This window comes from Ranitomeya imitator, chromosome 1, assembly GCF_032444005.1.
Source record: "Ranitomeya imitator isolate aRanImi1 chromosome 1, aRanImi1.pri, whole genome shotgun sequence".
NCBI classification, from domain to species: domain Eukaryota; kingdom Metazoa; phylum Chordata; class Amphibia; order Anura; family Dendrobatidae; genus Ranitomeya; species Ranitomeya imitator.
The window spans coordinates 908012989-908033108 of NC_091282.1; the positions used below are offsets into that span (position 1 = coordinate 908012989).

At 42.6% G+C, this 20120-nt stretch overlaps 1 protein-coding gene across 2 annotated transcripts in view; it reads right to left on the bottom strand.

The window, feature by feature from the left end:
* The window catches only part of PKD2 (polycystin 2, transient receptor potential cation channel), a 68934-nt gene that overhangs the window by 32803 nt on the left and 16011 nt on the right, over positions 1-20120 (bottom strand). For both annotated transcript variants that reach the window (XM_069743452.1, XM_069743450.1), the window contains exons 4-10: positions 15844-16094; positions 12426-12650; positions 9975-10203; positions 6344-6511; positions 4223-4404; positions 2230-2350; positions 922-1020 (exon numbers count right to left, since the gene is read on the bottom strand). In XM_069743452.1, coding sequence (XP_069599553.1) covers positions 922-1020; positions 2230-2350; positions 4223-4404; positions 6344-6511; positions 9975-10203; positions 12426-12650; positions 15844-16094 — 1275 coding nt within the window. The remainder of the gene's footprint in view (positions 1-921; positions 1021-2229; positions 2351-4222; positions 4405-6343; positions 6512-9974; positions 10204-12425; positions 12651-15843; positions 16095-20120) is intronic.

The window sequence follows — 20120 nt, forward strand, 5'->3', positions numbered from 1 at the left end:
AATTCTGCTCTTGGGTTCCCTCCAGTGGTTGTTGGTGGGAATGCAGTTGTCTCTGACTCTCAGTCCTGGCCAGGTGTATCGGATAATTACAATTCTGACTGGGATATTTAGGTGTGCTGGATTCATTAGTTGTCAATGTTTCTTTGGAAGTATTGGTTCTCTGCCTGGCCTCACCTGCTTAGCTGACAAATTCAGCAAAGATAAGTGTTTTGTTTTTGTATCTGTGGCACACTGCTGTGTGCTTGTTTCAGTTTATTCCTGCTCTGTTTGTAGGATTCACTGGAGTTGCAGATATACGCTCCTACATCTTTTATTAGATGTAGGAAGTTTTTGTATATCTTGCTGTGGATTTTTTGAAGGGTTTTAATACTGACCGCACAGAACTCTGTCCTATCCTGTCCTATCTAGCTAGAGTGGCCTCCTGTGCTAAATCCTGTTTTTTCTGGCTGTGTATGTTTTTTCCTCTCCGACTCACCGCCAATATTTGTGGGGGGCTGTCTATCCTTTGGGGATTTTCTCTGAGGCAAGATAGTATTCCGATTTCCATCTTTAGGGGAATTTAGTCCTCCGGCTGTGACGAAGTGTCTAGGTGTGTTAGGTACACTCCACAGCTACTTCTAGTTGCGGTGTTAAGTTCAGGGTTGCGATCAGTATAGTGGCCACTTTCTCCAGTGAAAGTTCTCATGCAGCTCCAAGGTCACCGGATCATAACACTCATGCCACAATACATGGACAGGGAACGGTTCTCTAGATCCGAGTGTGACGACTATATATATTTATGTAGGTGGAGAGCCGCGGCCGGCACATGCAATAGCGGTCCCATGTTCGGACGTCTTCATGAGCCCTAACACATGAGTCGCTAATACCGCACCGACTCCTTCTACCCGTTATTACAGTAAATGAGAACATTAGAAACTTTACCTTTTTAATAAGATCGGCCAGTTCCATTTCACTCTTTTGCTGAGCCATGTCAGTTTTCACTTCTGAATAGGTGTCACTGATGATGGCCAAAAACATGTTCTGTTAAGTATACAAACAGTGATTAATAACACAAACGCACATTTTTCCAGACGTAGAGTCACAGACTAATGCTAGTATCCTGGATTCTGCGCCTAACAAGCAATCTGCAGATGCGACAATGTCCGTCCCCAAATGTGAAGAAGCATTTGTGGGCCTCAGTCATTTCATCTTTACACTTGTGAACTAGTGATGAGCGAACATGCTGGCATAAGATGCTATCTGAGCATGCTCGTGTGCTAACCGAGTATCTTCGGCGCGCTCGAATAATATGTTCGAGTCCCCGCGGCTGTACATCTCGCGGCTGTTTGAAAGCTTCAACACCTGCAAAGATTGTCTAACAAACAGGTAATCCCGGCATATATTGCGGCTGTCGAACAGTGACGAGATATACAGGCGCAGGGACTCAAGGGTATTTTTCAAGAATGCCGATGTCACTCGGATAGCACACGGGCATGCTCGGGAAAACACCTTATCCCACAAAGTTTGCTCATCACTATTGATAACAAGTAACATAGGAATTGAAAAATTGTACTTTTCATCCGTTTTAATGGTCAAGGAAGACCACCCATAACAAAATCTTTTTTGAATGACTTAAAGGCCAAGGTCAGGAAAGTGTAGAAAAAAATTGTCCGATTTCCATCGAGAAAACTTGGGGATGATTTTCATCACTATTGTCATGCATGCGTTATCAGCGCGTCCGTATTTCTCGTGTGTGTGCCGCACATTTTTATACATCAATATTTTAAAATATTTGTGATAAAGTACAGTTTTCCAGGTTAATAATGTCGATATATCCCCAAAAATTGGATGCTTTACCGATGATCCATATGGGATGCTTTTGCCCAACCATAAAATTGTAACGAGAATATTGAGTGCTGCGACTTTTTTGGTCACACGGACACTCACTTCATGCGAGGAAATGGTCATCTGGACAACCCCATTGAATTACATTGGTCTGATTTTTACTCGACAAGTCCGTCGAATACACTTGTCTGAACAAAGCCTGACACCGATGTCATAAAATATAGCTGCCAAACCAGTATACAGAAGCTTACGATTAAAGTATGATCATAATGACCTTACATTGGTCGCAGATTAAATAGCAGAATAAACGGACTGATAACATCCACAAAAAATAATGAACTAATGTAAAAAAAAAAAAAAGATGCGACTAGATGGGAAATGTAACAAATAATATAAATCACGTACCAAAAGGATGAAGAACATAAAGAACACAAAAGATGTAAAATAAATGGGCCCCAAGATTCGATTTGCTTCCTCAATCTCAGTGAAGTTGAAATCTCCCAAAAGAATACGAAACTGAGTAAAACTAAAAGAAAAAGTCAATAGAGCTCAATTAGATCAGGTTCTCCAGGTAAAAGTCACTTTACAGCTCATGTTTCATGGTTGGTTACTGAACAACGATAAAGAAATTGCCCCAGTCTACAAGAAGTCCAGATAGCGGAGCCCTCACATACACAGACTAATGGCAGCCAAACCTACTGATAATGATGGGTTTGGGCGACAGTGTACTGTATATGGGGCATCGGACCGATGATCATTGGGGAAGTAAAGGATCTGCCATGTCTGATTTCAGACTGGCGAATCTTTTTTTGCTTCTTAGATAAGCTGCCAGTAGCAATGTCTGGAACACAGAGAACACAGGAGCACTTGGCAGACCGAGAGCGCTCCTATGTATGTGAGAGATGGAGAAGATGATTGCCGGGGACGAATGATCGGAATAACCGTCGTTTCCCAACAGCCATCTAACGTGGGGCTCTAGTCTTAGGACACCGTTTTAAGGGCTTCAAAACTTGGACTGAGATATCTGAAGACCCTGTTCACACGGTTTTCCTGGGTTATAAGGGGGTCCACAGCATTCTTGCTTTGAAAGTCTTTGACTTTTGAAAATGATGCATGAAATTTCTATTTGGTACCAGACAGAAGAGCACAGTAGAAAATGCTGATATAATGAACACCGAATAGGATGGAATCATGACACTTGAGTGAACAGTAGGTGGTCCGGTGGTGACAATAGAGAAAAGAGAAAAAAAAAGGAAAATTGGACATAACTTCACACAAAACCCCAAAAATGGTCCAGACAAAATTGTTAGCACCCTCAACTTAATTGGTTGCACACCCTTTGCAATAAATTGCTGCATTCAATTGCTTCCTATAACCATCAACAAGCTTCTTACACCTCTCAACTGGAATTTTGGCCCACTCTTCTTTTGTAAATTGTTCCAGGTCTCTCATATTTGAAGGGTGCCTTCTCTCAACTGTAATTTTAAGATCTATTCACAGGTGTTCAATGGAATTTAAATCCAAACTCATTGCTGGTCACTTCAGAACTCTCCAGTGCTTTGTTTTCCATCATTTCTGGGTGCTTCTTTAAGTATATTTGAGGTCATTCTCCTGCTGAAAGACCTATGACATAGGACGCAAACTCAACTTTCTGACATTGAGCATTACATTGACCCAAAATCCTTTGGTAATCTTTAAATTTCATGATGCTTTGCAAACAGTAAAAGGCACCCAGTGCCAGCAAAACAACCCCAAAACATCTTTGAACCTCCACCATATTTGACTGTAGGTATGGTGTTCTTTTCTTTGTAGGCCTCATTCTATTTTCAGCAAACAGTAGAATGATGCGCTTTACCAAAAAGCTCTACCTTGGTCTCATCTGTCCACAAGACGCTTTCCCAAAAGGATTTTGGCTTACTCACATACCTTTTGGAAAACTGCAGTCTAGCTTTATGTCTCTGTGTCAGCAGTGGGGTCTTCCTGGGTTTTCTGCAGTAGCGTTTCATTTCATTCAAATGTCGACGGTATTGTTCCCACTGACACTGATGCACCCTGAGCCTGCAAGACAGCTTGAATTTTTTTGGAACTTTATTGAAGCTGCTTATTCATCATCCAGTCTATCCTTCTTTTGCAACCTTTCATCGATTTTTCTCTGACATCCACATCTAGGGAGATTAGCTACAGTGCCATGGGTTGTAAACTTCATCATTAAGTTGTGCACCGTGGACAAAGAAACATCAAGATCTCTGGAGATGGAGTTTCAAGGGTGCTATAACTTGTAGCCATGACTGTATAAAGTACTCGTTATAAGATACTTCACCATTTCAGATAAAAAATCTGGACCTCAAATATTTATAACTAAACTCTGAATACAAATTGCATAGGAATAACTACTTACATGCAGTCTTGAAAGCTACTGAAGTCGTCAACCTGGGTGCCAAACACAAGGTAGGCAAACTGGGCGTATGCAAGGAATATGATGAAAAACATGATGGAGAAGCCTAGAATGTCCTTTGCACAGCGAGACATGGTGGTTGACAACTGAGTCATAGTTCTGTTGAAGTTCACAAACTTAAAGAGCTTTTGGAAAGAAAATTACAAAGTGTCAGTATAGATACAATTACATTCCATAAGGGTGCAGTCAGATAGACATATACAGTGGGTACGGGAAGTATTCAGACCCCTTTACATATTTCACTCTTTGTATCATTGCAGCCATTTGGTAAATTCAAAAAACTTCATTTTTTTCTCATTAATGTACACTCTGCACCCAATCTTGACTGAAAAAAACAGAAATGTAGAAATTTTTGCAAATTTAATAAAAAGAAAAACTGAAATATCACATGGCCATAAGTATTCAGACCCTTTGCTCAGACACTCATATTTAAGTTACATGCTGTCCATTTCCTTGTGATCCTCCTTGAGATGGTTCTACTCCTTCATTAGAGTCCAGCTGTGTTTAATTAAACTGATAGGACTTGATTTGGAAAGGCACACACCTGTCTATATAAGACCTCACAGCTCACAGTGTATGTCAGACCAAATGAGAAGGTTACAAAAGAATTTCTGCAGTACTCAAGGGCCTAAGAGCACAGTGGCCTCCATAATTCTTAAATGGAAGAAGTTTGGGACCACCAGAATTCTTCCTAGAACTGGCCGTCCAGCCAAACTGAGCAATCGTGGGAGAAGAGCCTTGGTAAGAGAGGTAAAGAAGGATGAGCTCCAGACATGCAGTAGGGAGGTGGGAGAAAGTTCCACAAAGTCAACTATTACTGAAGCCCTCCACCAGTCGGGCCTTTATGGCAGAGTGGCCCGACTGAATACTCTCTTCAGTGCAAGACATATGAAAGCCCGCAGGCACTGCTCATCACCTACCCAATACAATCTCAACAGTGAAACATGGTGGTGGCAGCATCATGCTATGGGGGTGTCTTTCAACTGCAGGGACAGTACGACTAGTTGTCATTGAAGGAAACATGAATGCGGCCAATTACAGAGATATCCTGGATGAAAACCTCTTCCCGAGTGCTCTGGACCTGAGACTTGGCAGAAGGTTCACCTTCCAACAAGACAATGACCCTAAGCACACAGCTAAAATAACAAAGGAGCGGCTTCAGAACAACTCTGTGACCATTATTGACTGGCCCAGCCAAAGCCCTGACCTAAACCCAATTGAGTATCTCTGGAGAGACCTGAAAATGGCTGTCCACCAACGTTCACCATCCAACCTGATGGAACTGGAGAGGATCTGCAAGGAAGAATGGCAGAGGATCCCAAATACAGGGGAGAAAAACTTGTTGCATCATTCCCAAGAAGACTCATGGCTGTACTAGCTCAAAAGGGTGCTTCTACTCAATACTGAGCAAAGGGTCTGAATACTTGTGACCATGTGATATTTTAGTTTTTCTTTTTTAATAAATTTGCAGAAATTACTACATTTCTGTTTTTTTTCAGTCAAGATGGGGTGCAGAGTGTACATTAATGAGAAAAAAATGAACTTTTTTGAATTTACCAAATGGCTGCAATGAAACAAAGAGTGAAAAATTTAAAGGGGTCTGAATACTTTCCGCACCCACTGTACATCGGACAAAGATCGGAATGCAGTGCATGGTCTGGTGCGGCTCTCCTGACTCAAACGTGACAGCTTCATTTTCTTCTATGCAGCTGTCACGCTTGGGTTGGGAAAGCCACCGGCTAGTCCGTGCACTGCATTCTGATCTTGGTCCAATTTATACGGCCATCTGATGGGACATTATGCTAAACAGTTATGTTCAGTGGCAAACTGTGGAGGCTTCAAAATGTTTAGGCAGGGGTATACATGTATTTCTTGCAGTGCAACAGCCGTTTCACCTGCAAAAAAGTGTGGCCATTATGATCGATCACAGTCTATCTTAATAGCTGCGTGATCTTGTAGGTTAACCAGACTTGATTATGCCAAGGAATAGCAGAAAGACCGCAGAGCCACAGGACTGCTGCAGCTAAAAGCCACCTAATAATAGAGTATAATGGGAACTGTTACCTTAACCCAAGCGAAGAATACAGTGACTGCAGCCACGTTATTAAACTGGTTCTGCCAGTAAGCTAGAGATTCCAGGTTGTGGAATAAGTTCATGTCCGCTAGGAGCTTGCTCAGAGGTCCTTCCATTGACATTCTGCACAGATTGAAGCCCATCGCCACCACAGAGAGCTGCACAAACAATATGAGCAATCATAAAAAGGATCAACCATTTCTGAAGGTTCTGTTACACAAGGAGGTCACGGGTACAGAAAATTACAAGGGGTTCTCCAAATACTTTCATGACTGGTCAATTATGGGTAATGTTATTTCAGTAAAACAGGGAAAATAATTGGCTCTCAGAACAGATTAAACATGAAAACCCATCTTGTCCAAACAAGTTTCCCTCAGACGTTATCAACTGCCATTACCAATAAAAATATTATTGTCTATGACCATCCTAAAAATACTAAACCTAGAAATAAATGAGGAAAGTAGCAGAAGATAACCTTGCCAAATACTGTTTATTAGTCTGTGAGATTTTCTTCTTGGCAAGCTATCAGTCTTGTCGAAATCCTGCAGAGATCACAGCGGTTAATCTTCTGCCTTGTTCCATTTTCATTTTTTTTTTTGTCTTACTGTAGACAAAGCAATGGGGGGAGGCTCCTGCTGCAGCCAGTTTTATAGTAAAAACTCTATAAATGCCCAATTCATCCTGTATTTCTAAAACTGCACAAGGTTGTAGTCTTGGGGAAAAGACAGGGTTAGTCTAGGACTAGAAAAAAATTATAAATACCTTTGGCCAAATGCACAACATATCATATATATCTGCTCTCTATGGAGATCTACAGCCTGTCAGTTATGTCCCAGACATCACAAATGGAAACTAGTAATGCAACGCAAGCCTGCTCAGTTGTAAATTACAGAAGTACTGCCTGAGGCTGGGTTTACACGTCCTGATATTTCCGGTACCAGAGATATATGTGTTCATGTGTGTCATACTTGTGGCACACATGTGGCAACCGTGTGCTGCATCAGTAGCACACGTACCGGCGCCTGAGAAACAGCGGTAGAGTTATTACTGTTTTCCCCCGGTGCCAGGTGCTGAAGACGACTCACATCATTTTCCCGCTGCTCTGCCGGCGATCAGAGCAAGCAGGGGAGAATGATGAAAGTTGTATTCAAGTGATAACAATGAGGGCAGGTGGCGACTGATGGGATTATTACTCCCATCAGCCTATGCCTGCTGCCACTAATAACAGCGAGAGCAGGCAGCAACCGATGGAAGTATTCATCACCCGCCGCTTGCGCTATAAATAAATGAAAACAAAAACGGTGTGGGTTCCCCTGTATTTTTGATAAACAGGCAAAACTGACAACTGAGGGTTGCATCACTCAGCTGTCAGCATTAGCAAGGTTGGTTACCAAGAATAAAGGGGTCACCAAGCATGTTTTTTTTCAATTAAATACTTCAAAAAAAACGGCGTAGGGTCCCCCCCCCATTCTTGAAAACCAGCCAAGCTAAAGCTGACAGCTGGGGGCTGTTATTTTCAGGCTGGTAAGGGGCCATTGATACTTACCCGGACCAGTCTAAAAATAGCAGCCCACAGCTGTCCAGAAACTGTACATCTATTAGATGGGCCAATTCTGGAACTTTTCCTGGCTCTTCCCACTTGCTCTGTAGCGGTGGCAATTGGGGTTCGTATTTGTATATTTGTGGGGTTGATGTCACCTTTGCATTATCAGGTGACATCAAGCCCTATTAGACACCTCTCCATTATTAATCCTATAGTTATATGGTAAATAAAGACAGAGCAAGTATAAAGTCCTTAATGAGAAATAAAACAAAACAGTTTTCCATTTTTATTTAAAAATAACAAACACAGTTATACTCATCTAACGCCTAATTCCATTGAATCCCTCGTCTCTTAAAATAAAAGAAAAGTGAAAAAACAACAATATCCCTCACCTGTCTGTCATTCTGTCCCACACCATAATTCATGTCTGGGGGATAAATAGTTTTCAACCTGGACGGGGCCAAAATGTGACTGTCCAGGCTGAGAACCACTGATGAATGAGCTATGGCCAGCGCAGCATCAGTGACTGGCGGTGACATCATCAAGGTTACCGTGAGTCACTGAGTTCCCAGCTGGGTTGAACTGCTGTGATCTCAGCACCGTAGGGAAAAGTCAATGATAAGGTCACCGCAGTTCAAGGTCAGTGACTTCACCTCAGATAACAGTGAGAAATTCTCACGGTGCTGAGGTCACCACTGTTCAGCCAGGCTGGGAACGCTGCCTCAGTGACCGGCAGTAACCTTGATGAAATTACCGCTGGTCACTAATGCTACGCTCGTAGCAGCTCATTCACAAGTGGTTCTCAGCCTGGATGGTCGCATCTTGGCACCGTCCAGGTTGAAAACTATTTATCACCCAAATAAAGATTACGGCGGGGGACACAACGACGGACAGATGAGGGATATTACTGTTTTTTTTATTTTTCTTTTATTACAGGAGACGAGAGATTCAGTGGAATTATGAGTTAGAGGAATATAACTGTGCTTGTTATTTTTAAATAAAATGGAAAATTGTGTTTTGTTTTATTTCAAATAAAAGACTTTATTCTGGCTGTGTCTTTATTTACCATATAACTATAGTATTAGTAATGGATAGGAGTCTTACAGACGCCTCTCCATTACTGAGCTGTGGGCGTGATGTCACCTGACAATACAAAGGTGATATCAATCCCACAAATATGAACCCCACTTGCCACCGCTACAGGGCATGTGGGAAGAGCCAGACAAAGCACAAGAATTGGCGCACCTAATAGATGTGCCTTTTCTGGGACAGCTATGGGCTGCTATTTTTAGGTTGGTGGGGGGGGCAATTTCCATGGCCCCTTACCAGCCTGAGAATTCCAGTCCTCAGAAGTCAGCTTTAGCTTGACTGGTTTTCAAAAATGGGGGGACCCCACATTTTTTTTGTAAAATTATTTATTTAAATAATTTACAAAAACAGTGTTGGATCCCCTGTATTCTTGATAACCAGCCTTGATAACGCTGACAGCTGAGGGATGCAGCCCCCAGCTGTCAGTTTTACCTGGTTGGTTATCAAAAATTCAGGGGAACACACGCCTTTTTTTCATTTATTTATATCGCAGGAGGCAGGTGATGAATACTCCAATCAGCAACCGCCTGCTGTCACTGTTATTAGTGGCAGCAGGTGTAGGGTGATGGGAGTAGTCCCATCAGCCGCCACCTGCTCTCGCTGTTATCAGTTGAATATAACTCTCATCATTCTCCCCTGCTGGTGCTGATCGCCGGCAGAGCAAAAGAGAATGATGAAGGCCGCCTTCATCACCCGGCGTCGGGGATCAGCGGTAACTATACCGTTGCTTTTCAGGTGCCGATGTGCGTCACACTGATGACATCTCTAAGTATCATCTGTGTGCACATGTGTGGTACGTTTTGCGGCCCGTGCTGCTGGTAAAAAGCAGGCACGTCAGCGTATTTTGCCCACAGACACATGGTCTAAGGAAACATACTGACATGTGCACTTTGGTCTATGTGTATAAGTGTCTCTGGTAAGTGTGAAAACTGTCACCACACGTACCGGACACACTGACGTCTGAAAGAGACCTGAGATACATTACATACCACAATGATAACAATATCCAGGCAATTCCAGAAGCTGTGGAAATAGTGCAGGCGGTGATTATAGATCTCCAGGAATTCCTCCACCATATAATACAGGATGAAGATGCAGAATGCTATCTCACAGGCAGCCAAGAAATAGTCGAATGTGGAGACATAGTGAATCAGCTTTACCGTCTGGAACTGCCAGGAAGTAACTAGCCCTCCAGTTGCTGGGAATTCTACCAACAGCCTAAAAATAAATAAAAAATAAAAAACCAGCATCATATAAAGTTAATAGATAAGAGAGCAGAATATACTACAATATATGTACACAGTGAAGAATATTAGGGTAAGGCTCCATATCTCATTATCCACTTTTGCTTTAACCCCTTCATGACCTTGGGATTTTCCGTTTTTCCGTGTTAGTTTTTCGCTCCCCTCCTATCCAGAGCCATAACTTTTTTATTTTTGGCCATGTGAGGGCTTATTTTTTGCGAAACGAGTTGTACTTTTGAACGACATCATTGGTTTTACCATGTCTTGTACTAGAAAACGGGAAAAAAATTCCAAGTGCAGTGAAATTGCAAAAAAAAGTGTAATCCCACACTTGTTTTTTGTTTTTACTAGGTTCACTAAATGCAAAAAATGACCTGCTATTATGATTCTCCAGGTCATTACGGGTTCATAGACATCAAACATGTCTAGGTTCTCTTTTATCTAAGTGGTGAAAAAAAATCCCAAAGTTTGCTAAAAAAAAAAGTAAAAAAATTGTGCCATTTTCCGATACCCATAGCGTCTCCATTTTTCGTGATCTGTGTTCGGTTGAGGGCTTATTTTTTGCGTGCCAAGCTGACAATGATACCACTTTTGTGCAGATACGTTCTTTTGATCGCCCTTTATTGCATTTTAATGCAAAGTCGCGGCAACCAAAAAAACGTCATTCTGGCGTTTCGATTTTTTTTCTTGCTACGCCATTTAGCGATCAGGTCAATCCTTTTTCTTATTGATAGATCGGGCGATTCTGATCGCGGCGATACTAAATATGTGTAGGTTTGATTTTTTTAATTGTTTTATTTTGAATGGGGCAAAAGGGGGGTGATTTAAACTTTTATATTTTTTTCACATTTTTTTTAACTTTTTTTTTTTTTACTTTTGCCATGCTTCAATAGCCTCCATGGGAAGCTTGAAGCTGGCACAACTTGATCGGCTCAGCTGCATGGGAGCGATCATCAGATCGCTGCTATGCAGCAGAAATGCAGGTGTGCTATGAGCGCTGACAACAGGGTGGCGCGCATAGCAATCCGGCATCAGCAACCATAGAGGTCTCAAGGACTTCTACGGTTCCTATGCAGACGCATCGCTGACCCCCGATCATGTGACGGAGGTCGGCGATGCGCTTATTTCCGGCCCGATGGCCGGAAGCGCCGGTTAAATGCCGCTGTCAGCATTTGACAGTGGCATTTAACTAGTTAATAGCAGCGGGTGGATCACGATTCCACCTGTCGCTATTGCGGGCACATCTTGCGGCTTTGATGTGGGCTCACCGCCGAACCCCTGCATCAAAGCGGGGTATCTGACCTCGGACGTACTATCCTGTCCGAGGTCAGAAAGGGGTTAAACTTGATACTGCCATCATTTTATAGACAATCTTGGATATCTCATACTTAAACTTGACTTGTAACTATAATTACCGTAGTTATGCAGATTATTGCCATGTAACTGCATTGTTATGGTTTTGCTCCTAAAGATCTAAATTATAATTTGTATTATTTTGTTAGTATTTTGTAAATCCTCCATTGGTTTTCAACATTGCCTGAATCCTTCTGGGCATACTCTCGGTCAGATTGAAACATGTGTCGACAGAAATGAAATTTGACAATTCTCTTGGCCAAGAGATCGCTATCGATGAGCTGGATGATGCAGTTTCTCTTTTCTTGAGAAATCTTCTTTATGGCTGCTCCTCGATTTGAACCAATAACCTTTGACTTAGGAATCAGCCTAATACCACACTGAGCTATTAGTGAATGTGAGAACCACCGCCAGGAGCAAAACAATAAGAATGCAGTGATATGACAAGAATCTGCATAACTAAGCATATACTAAATAGGTGCAAGTCAAATTTACATATGAGATGGCCAAGATGATGGTCTATAAAATGATGGTAGTGTCACGATCAAAGCAGTAGTGGATGGTGAGATATGGAGCCTGAAAGTCAAAAGTACAAAACATTGATAGCCTTTTGCTCTTCACTGTAAAAAAAAAAAAAAAGACTATGTGCACACTTGTGTTATGCTATTTCCACCAGGCAGACTATGTAGTGTTGTTCTTGATTATGAAAAATACCGGAATTCATATTCAAACCTAACAAGCCTAACTATAAGTCAATGGGTTCGACCACGATCATGCCTCCATTAGGGGTTCATGCCATGAAGCCAGCGGGCACAGAAGCTAAAGTTTCCATTCGTGACCTACCTGATAATGCAGAAGAGATTAATATTTGCATTATATATTGTGAAGTCCATAAACACTGCTCGGGTGCCTCGGTCCAGCCACAGGTTACTCTTCAGGGTCCCAATCTGAGCAGCAGCCTCTTCTCGGCTCCTTGACAGATCTAAGTAATACCCGGCCCCGCTGTATGAGGATATGAGGCCCCACTGACTTCTGCCATTTAAATCCCTTTCTTTGGTGTATGTCCACCTGTATAGGTATATGGTTACACATAGATTATAGTCCCGACAGTATGATGCAACTACTATAATTCACTTATCGATCCCCTTCACGTTCATATAATATCAGTAACCACCGTATTTTTGGACTATAAGACACACCTAGCCATAAGACGCACCCAAGGTTTAGACAGAAGAAATATAAAAAACATTTTTCCTATTAATTAAAACTTCCCTTGTGTAAAGTGGAGGCGTCATTACCATTACTCAACTAGGGTAGAATAGGGCTGACCTCTAATAAATGTATTGTTAGTGTTTCTCTGCAGCGTGTATTATACGCACACAGTTCTGTTATATATGCACATATAGACATGCACAGCTCTGCTTCACGCATATTAAGACACACACAGCTCTGGTACATGCACATAAAATCACGCACAGCTCTGCTACATGCACATTTACATACACACAGCTCTGCTCTATGTACACACAGCTCTGCTACATGCACATAAAATCACACACAGCTCTGCTCTATGTACACACAGCTCTGCTACATGCACATTTACATACACACAGCTCTGCTACATGCACATTTACATACACACAGCTCTGCTCTATGTACACACAGCTCTGCTACATGCACATAAAATCACACACAGCTCTGCTCTATGTACACACAGCTCTGCTACATGCACATTTACATACACACAGCTCTGCTACATGCACATTTACATACACACAGCTCTGCTACATGCACATTTACATACACACAGCTCTGCTCTATGTACACACAGCTCTGCTACATGCACATTTACATACACACAGCTCTGCTACATGCACATTTACATACACACAGCTCTGCTCTATGTACACACAGCTCTGCTACATGCACATTTACATACACACAGCTCTGCTACATGCACATTTACGTACACACAGCTCTGCTCTATGTACACACAGCTCTGCTACATGCACATTTACATACACACAGCTCTGCTACATGCACATTTACATGCACACAGCTCTACTACATGCACATTTACATACACACAGCTCTGCTACAAGCACATTTACATACACACAGCTCCGCTACATGCACATTTACATACACACAGCTCTGCTACATGCATTTACATACACACAGCTCTGCTACATGCACATTTACATACACACAGCTCTGCTACATGCACATTTACATACACACAGCTCTGCTACATGCACATTTACATACACACAGCTCTGCTACATTCACATTTACGAAAACACACAGCTCTGCTACATGCACATTTACATACACACAGCTCTTCTCTATGTACACACAGCTTTGCTACATGCACATAAAATCACACACAGCTTTGCTACATGCACATAAAATCACACAGCTTTGCTACATGCACATTTACATACACACAGCTCTGCTACATGCACATTTACATACACACAGCTCTGCTAAATGCACATTTACATACACACAGCTCTGCTACATGCTCATTTACATACACACAGCTCTGCTAAATGCACATTTACATACACACAGCTCTGCTACATGCACATTTACATACACACAGCTCTGCTACATGCACATTTACATACACACAGCTCTGCTACATTCACATTTACGAAAACACACAGCTCTGCTACATGCACATTTACATACACACAGCTCTTCTCTATGTACACACAGCTTTGCTACATGCACATAAAATCACACACAGCTTTGCTACATGCACATTTACATACACACAGCTCTGCTACATGCACATTAACATACACCCAGCTCTGCTACATGCACATTTACATACACACAGCTCTGCTACATGCACATTTACATACACACAGCTCTGCTACATGCACATTTACATACACACAGCTCTGCTAAATGCACATTTACATACACACAGCTCTGCTACATGCTCATTTACATAAACACACAGCTCTGCTACATACATATACAGACACAGCATTTATATGCGTACACAGATCTACTACATGTACATTTACACACACAGCTCTGGTACATGCACATATAGACACACAACTCTTATACATGCACATTTATAGACATACACACAGCTCTGCTACATGCACATTTACATACACACAGCTCTGCTAAATGCACATTTACATACACACAGCTCTGCTACATGCACATTTACATACACACAGCTCTGCTACATGCACATTTACATACACACAGCTCTGCTAAATGCACATTTACATACACACAGCTCTGCTACATGCTCATTTACATAAACACACAGCTCTGCTACATACATATACAGACACAGCATTTATATGCGTACACAGATCTACTACATGTACATTTACACACACAGCTCTGGTACATGCACATATAGACACACAACTCTTATACATGCACATTTATAGACATACACACAGCTCTGCTACATGCACATTTACATACACACAGCTCTGCTAAATGCACATTTACATACACACAGCTCTGCTACATGCACATTTACATACACACAGCTCTGCTAAATGCACATTTACATACACACAGCTCTGCTACATGCTCATTTACATAAACACACAGCTCTGCTACATACATATACAGACACAGCATTTATATGCATACACAGATCTACTACATGTACATTTACACACACAGCTCTGGTACATGCACATATAGACACACAACTCTTATACATGCACATTTATAGACATACACTCAGCTCTGTTCCATGAACACTACATAAACAGACACACTATACATTATCACATCTTGTAGTTCCTCCCAGGCATATGACAGATTAGCTAGTCAGGTGGAAAGTCCTTCACCTGCTCAGGACGTGCAGGTCCCAATATCATCCTGCTCCGCACCGATCACATAGATCAGTGTGGCGCAGGATTGAAAAAGAGCACTTCTCTGTGATCAAGAAGGACATGGTGCCTATGTTTTAACTCATGACAGCAAGCTGCCTGCGGACTATAAGACGCACGCACTTTTAACAAGTTTTTCTTGCTAAAACGTTCATCTTATAGTCTGAAAAAATACGGGAATGAAAAATTGTTTCAGTTTCCCATTACTGAGAGCATGAGCCCGCTTACAATATGCATGTGATTTGTGTACAAAGTCATTTTTACACAATGCTAGTATATAATCCTAATGGCAGTCAATCCAGGAAGGCTACTACACCTTGTGACAACAGCTTGATTTTAGCATTTCGTTAAAAATGTTGATAACTGAAAGTGGCACATACGCAGTTCCATTACGTAGTCCAAAGGGGGCAGTATCTTCATTACTGACAGAGTACATATCATAGCACTCTGTGATTTCATCCTTCAAGTCTTCTGGAACCGAACAGGAGCCGTTCTTCACTTTCAGCTGACGTAGGCGAGGTACTCCAAGAAGCAGGTTCTCGTAGTAGATGAAGCTTTGATTTTCTGCTATAGTCCTGTTCTTGTACCACATGTCCCAGTACAGGCCATCCACTAGAGGCCCCTCAGCAAACTGCAAGGATAAAAATCATATTAAGTGGAGATTAAGATCTCGAATATTTAGCTGCGATGTCAAAAACATAAAGGGAACCTCTCCGCTGTTTCATGCTGCCAGAGCCACGGTTAGCAGGAATTCTAGACAGACCTACTCAACACAGCGAGCTAGGCGCTAATCTAAAAACTGCAGGAAAGCATAGCTTAAAAAATAAGTCGGGCAAAGGTAGAGGAGTCATGGCACAGGTAAAGTCTAGATTTCATGTGGTCTGTCGCACAGGCAGCATGAAAGAGCTGAAAAATTCCCTTTACATTGATAATCAATTAATTAATTTAATTAATTTAAGAACCGTAAAACAAGTACATGGTGGATGCACCTGCCCACATTGTTTGTCAGTCAGCAGGATTTCTTGCATATTTCTGAAACAAACAGTCTTGTAGAAACCATCACTTTAACAATCATTTTGCACATTGGGCAGAGGGGGGAGGCTCCTGCTGCAGACAATTATCTTACAGTCTGATGTAGGACAGTGAGGAGGGAGAAATTCCTTAGTTACTAGGACACAGTTACCTTTGCTTGGCTTTGGTTAAGGACTCCACTTTCTAAACAAATTCAATCCAACATTGCAACACATAAACAAGACATTTGACGGGCTGCAACTCACATCACAACCACTGGGTGGGCACAGCCACATATAGCATATAAATCATGTGACAGACTCACAAAATAACGTTTTGTTTTTTTTAAAGTTGTTAATATTGCACCATACATCTCGAGATATCTTGAGCCAACAGATGGATATGGAAAGAGGTTTCATATGATTAATATATATCTATGTCTGCTTCTACTAGGACAGGAAGGTTGTTCCTCACCTCTTGGGGAACTGACCACGGCATTTATGTGGATTTCGTGCAAAACTTTCTAATCATGCAATCATCTCAGGGATATTGAGATCGGGGCTCTGTGGGGCCGGTATCATCACTTCCGGGACTCCTTGTTCTCTGTTACACTGAATTTAGTTCTTTGTTTGGGTTCATGGTCCTGCTGCAGAACAAATCTGGATCCAATGAACACCTCGATGATGGTACTGCATAATAAATAAGTCTCTGCCTGTGTTTCTCAGCTTTCTCCATCAGCCCCAAACTTGCAAGAAACCTCCACCGTCCTTCAGTTGCCAGCAGACACTTATTTTTGTACCGCTCTCCAGCCCATCGGTGAACAAACTACCTTCTGTTACAGACAAATATTTCACACTTTGACTCCTCACTCCAGAGCACCTGGTGCCATTTTCTGCACCCTAATTCCTATGTTTTCGCACTTGGCCTTGCTCCCATTTCCAAGGTATGGACTTTAGCCACAATCCTTCCATGTGGACCACTTCTGCCCAGACTTCTCCAAACAGTAGACACTGGATGGGTCCCACTGGTTGCTGCTAGTTGTGAGCTGATGAGACTGTGGGACATGTACTGATTTAGAAAGGAAGTAGGCCTGATGCATAGGTCATCTGATATACTAAGGTTTTTGGCCAACTACTGCGTCTACAGTTCTCAACGTAGCCCATTTCTTGATGTCCTCAATGCAGAGGTAGATACTTCTACATCAGGGAGACATCCGATTAGCTCCAAATTTATTCTGCAACAGGACAATGATCCCAAACATACAGCCAAAGTTCTACAGCCCATCTTCATCAGAAATAAGAACAAGTGTTCCTGGAAGTGACGGTACAGCCCTCACAGAGCAAAGGAGTGACACAAGCCTACATCCACAGATCTGTGGTTAGTTCTCCAAGATTCTCGGAACAACCTCCCAAGTTCCTTCAAAAGCTGTGTGCAAGTGTCTCTAGATGAATTGGTGCTGTTTTGAAGGTAAAAGGTGACCACACCAAATACTGATTTTTAAGGCATTCTTAACTTGCAGGACTTTTTCCACTCCTACCTCACACCTACAAAGAGTGGAATGAAATGCTCCAGCAGTGCGGGTTATCCGGAGAGTGGTGCTGGTGGCGATGCAAAGGGCACGGCCAAGGGTGGTGAGAAGGGCAGTGCTGTCAGCGGGGCATGTACCTGACCTGTGTAGATAGATGAACACAGCACGCCGCCTGACTACTACACTGCCAAACGCAGCCGAAAGTTTCAGTGCCCACTACACTACTGTGCAGCAGAAATCTGCCAATCAAAGTGTACATTTTAATTAAACGGTAAGTCCCAGGTAAGAATAGAGAAGGATATTGGGCCTCATACGCTCCGACTTCTAGAATGCATGGATCCACAAGTGCATGAGGACCTAGTGCTTTTATTACAAGTTAAAAGGGTTGTCCACGCTTAGGGTTAAAGTCTGTAGTCACTTTATGTGACTTCAGACTTCTGAATCTTCAAAGTGCACAGTGTGATGATTCTCCAGGAACGAGCAGGCGAGCGTGTGACCGCAAGTATGTGATTTGGATACATGCTGTCATGTACCGACTAGACGTGTGAGGCTTCAAGCTATACAAGTGTATCGAGCGAGGCTGAAAGAGTTTAGTCGAAATGTGGGCGGAAGTATACAACTGCATACTCGCTGTCACATGACCTGCTGGCCCCAGAGAATCCTGACAGTGCGCACGCTGCACACTGCTGCAGACTTGAGCCCCAAGCCTGGAGAACTTCTTTATATAAGATGCATGTAGATAATGACATTCCCAATGTGTAAACGCTATTAACCTGCAGATATGGGGCTAATCCGCAGGTACACAGTGTTCTACAATTGTGTGGCCGCCGCACTGAAATCCCGGCTACTGGGAGGAAATGAACTTTATTTCTTCCGACAGCCTCTGACTTTCAGTTATAGAGACACGGCTACAATCACCACTCAGTACGTAGTGAGGGGCGGCTGTAAGCATGTCCAGACACTTTGATTGACAGCACTCTTTGAAGAGCATCAGTACAGAGTCAGCTGTCAGTCAGTGCTGGGGTGTGGTTACAGCCGCCGCTCTCTCCCCATAGTTTGTAAGCTTGCGAGCAGGGCCCTCACTCCTCCTGGTATCTGTTTTGAACTGTATTTCTGTTATGCTGTAATGTCTATTGTCTGTACAAGTCCCCTCTATAATTTGTAAAGCGCTGCGGAATATGTTGGCGCTATATAAATAAAAATTATTATTATTATTACTGAGCCACGCTGGGCAAAGTGCAGCCCGCATGCCACATCCGGCCCCCTGACTCTTCCAGTCCAGACCAAGACAGCCGTAGGGATGAAAACAGTGGCCCACAGGCCACACCATGCCCTCCCCTGCCCCAATATCACCATTATCTGCATCCATCTTTTCCACCAGTCAGTGTGTGCGACTTGAGACAGCAGACATGAAGACGTTACTATATCATGTCTGCCGTGCAGAGTCAGTGCACCAAAGACCGGAACAGAGTATGTGTATGGGACTATATATGTGTATGGGATGTGTGCCTGTATATTGGGGGCTATGTGAGGGCTCATACTGAATATAGAGAAGATATGTGTGGGCTTACACTGTATAAAGAGGGCTATGTGGGGGCTCACACTGCATATATGAAATTATTTGGGGCTTACAATGTATATATGGGGCTATGTGGGTGCGCATACTGAATATACGGTGGCGCAGTGGATAGCACTGCAGCCTTGCAGCGCTGGAGTCCTGGGTTCAAACCCCACCAAGGACAACACCTGCAAAGAGTTTGTATGTTCTCTCCGTGTTTGCATGGGTTTCCTCCGGGCACTCCGGTTTCCTCCCACATTCCAAAGACATACTGATAGGGAATTTAGATTGTGAGCCCCAACGGGCACAGCGATGATAATATGTGGAACCTGTAAAACGCTGCGGAATATGCTAGCGCTATATAAAAATAAAAGATTAAATATAGGAGCTAACTTCAGGCTCATACTGTATATAGTGGGCTATATGAGGGCTGATACACAATATGGGCTGTGTGTGTTCACATGACATACAGAGGGCTTTGTGGGGGATAATACTGTATATAAGTGGCTATGTGGAGACTCATGCTGTATATAGGGAGGCTATATGAGGGCTCATACTGT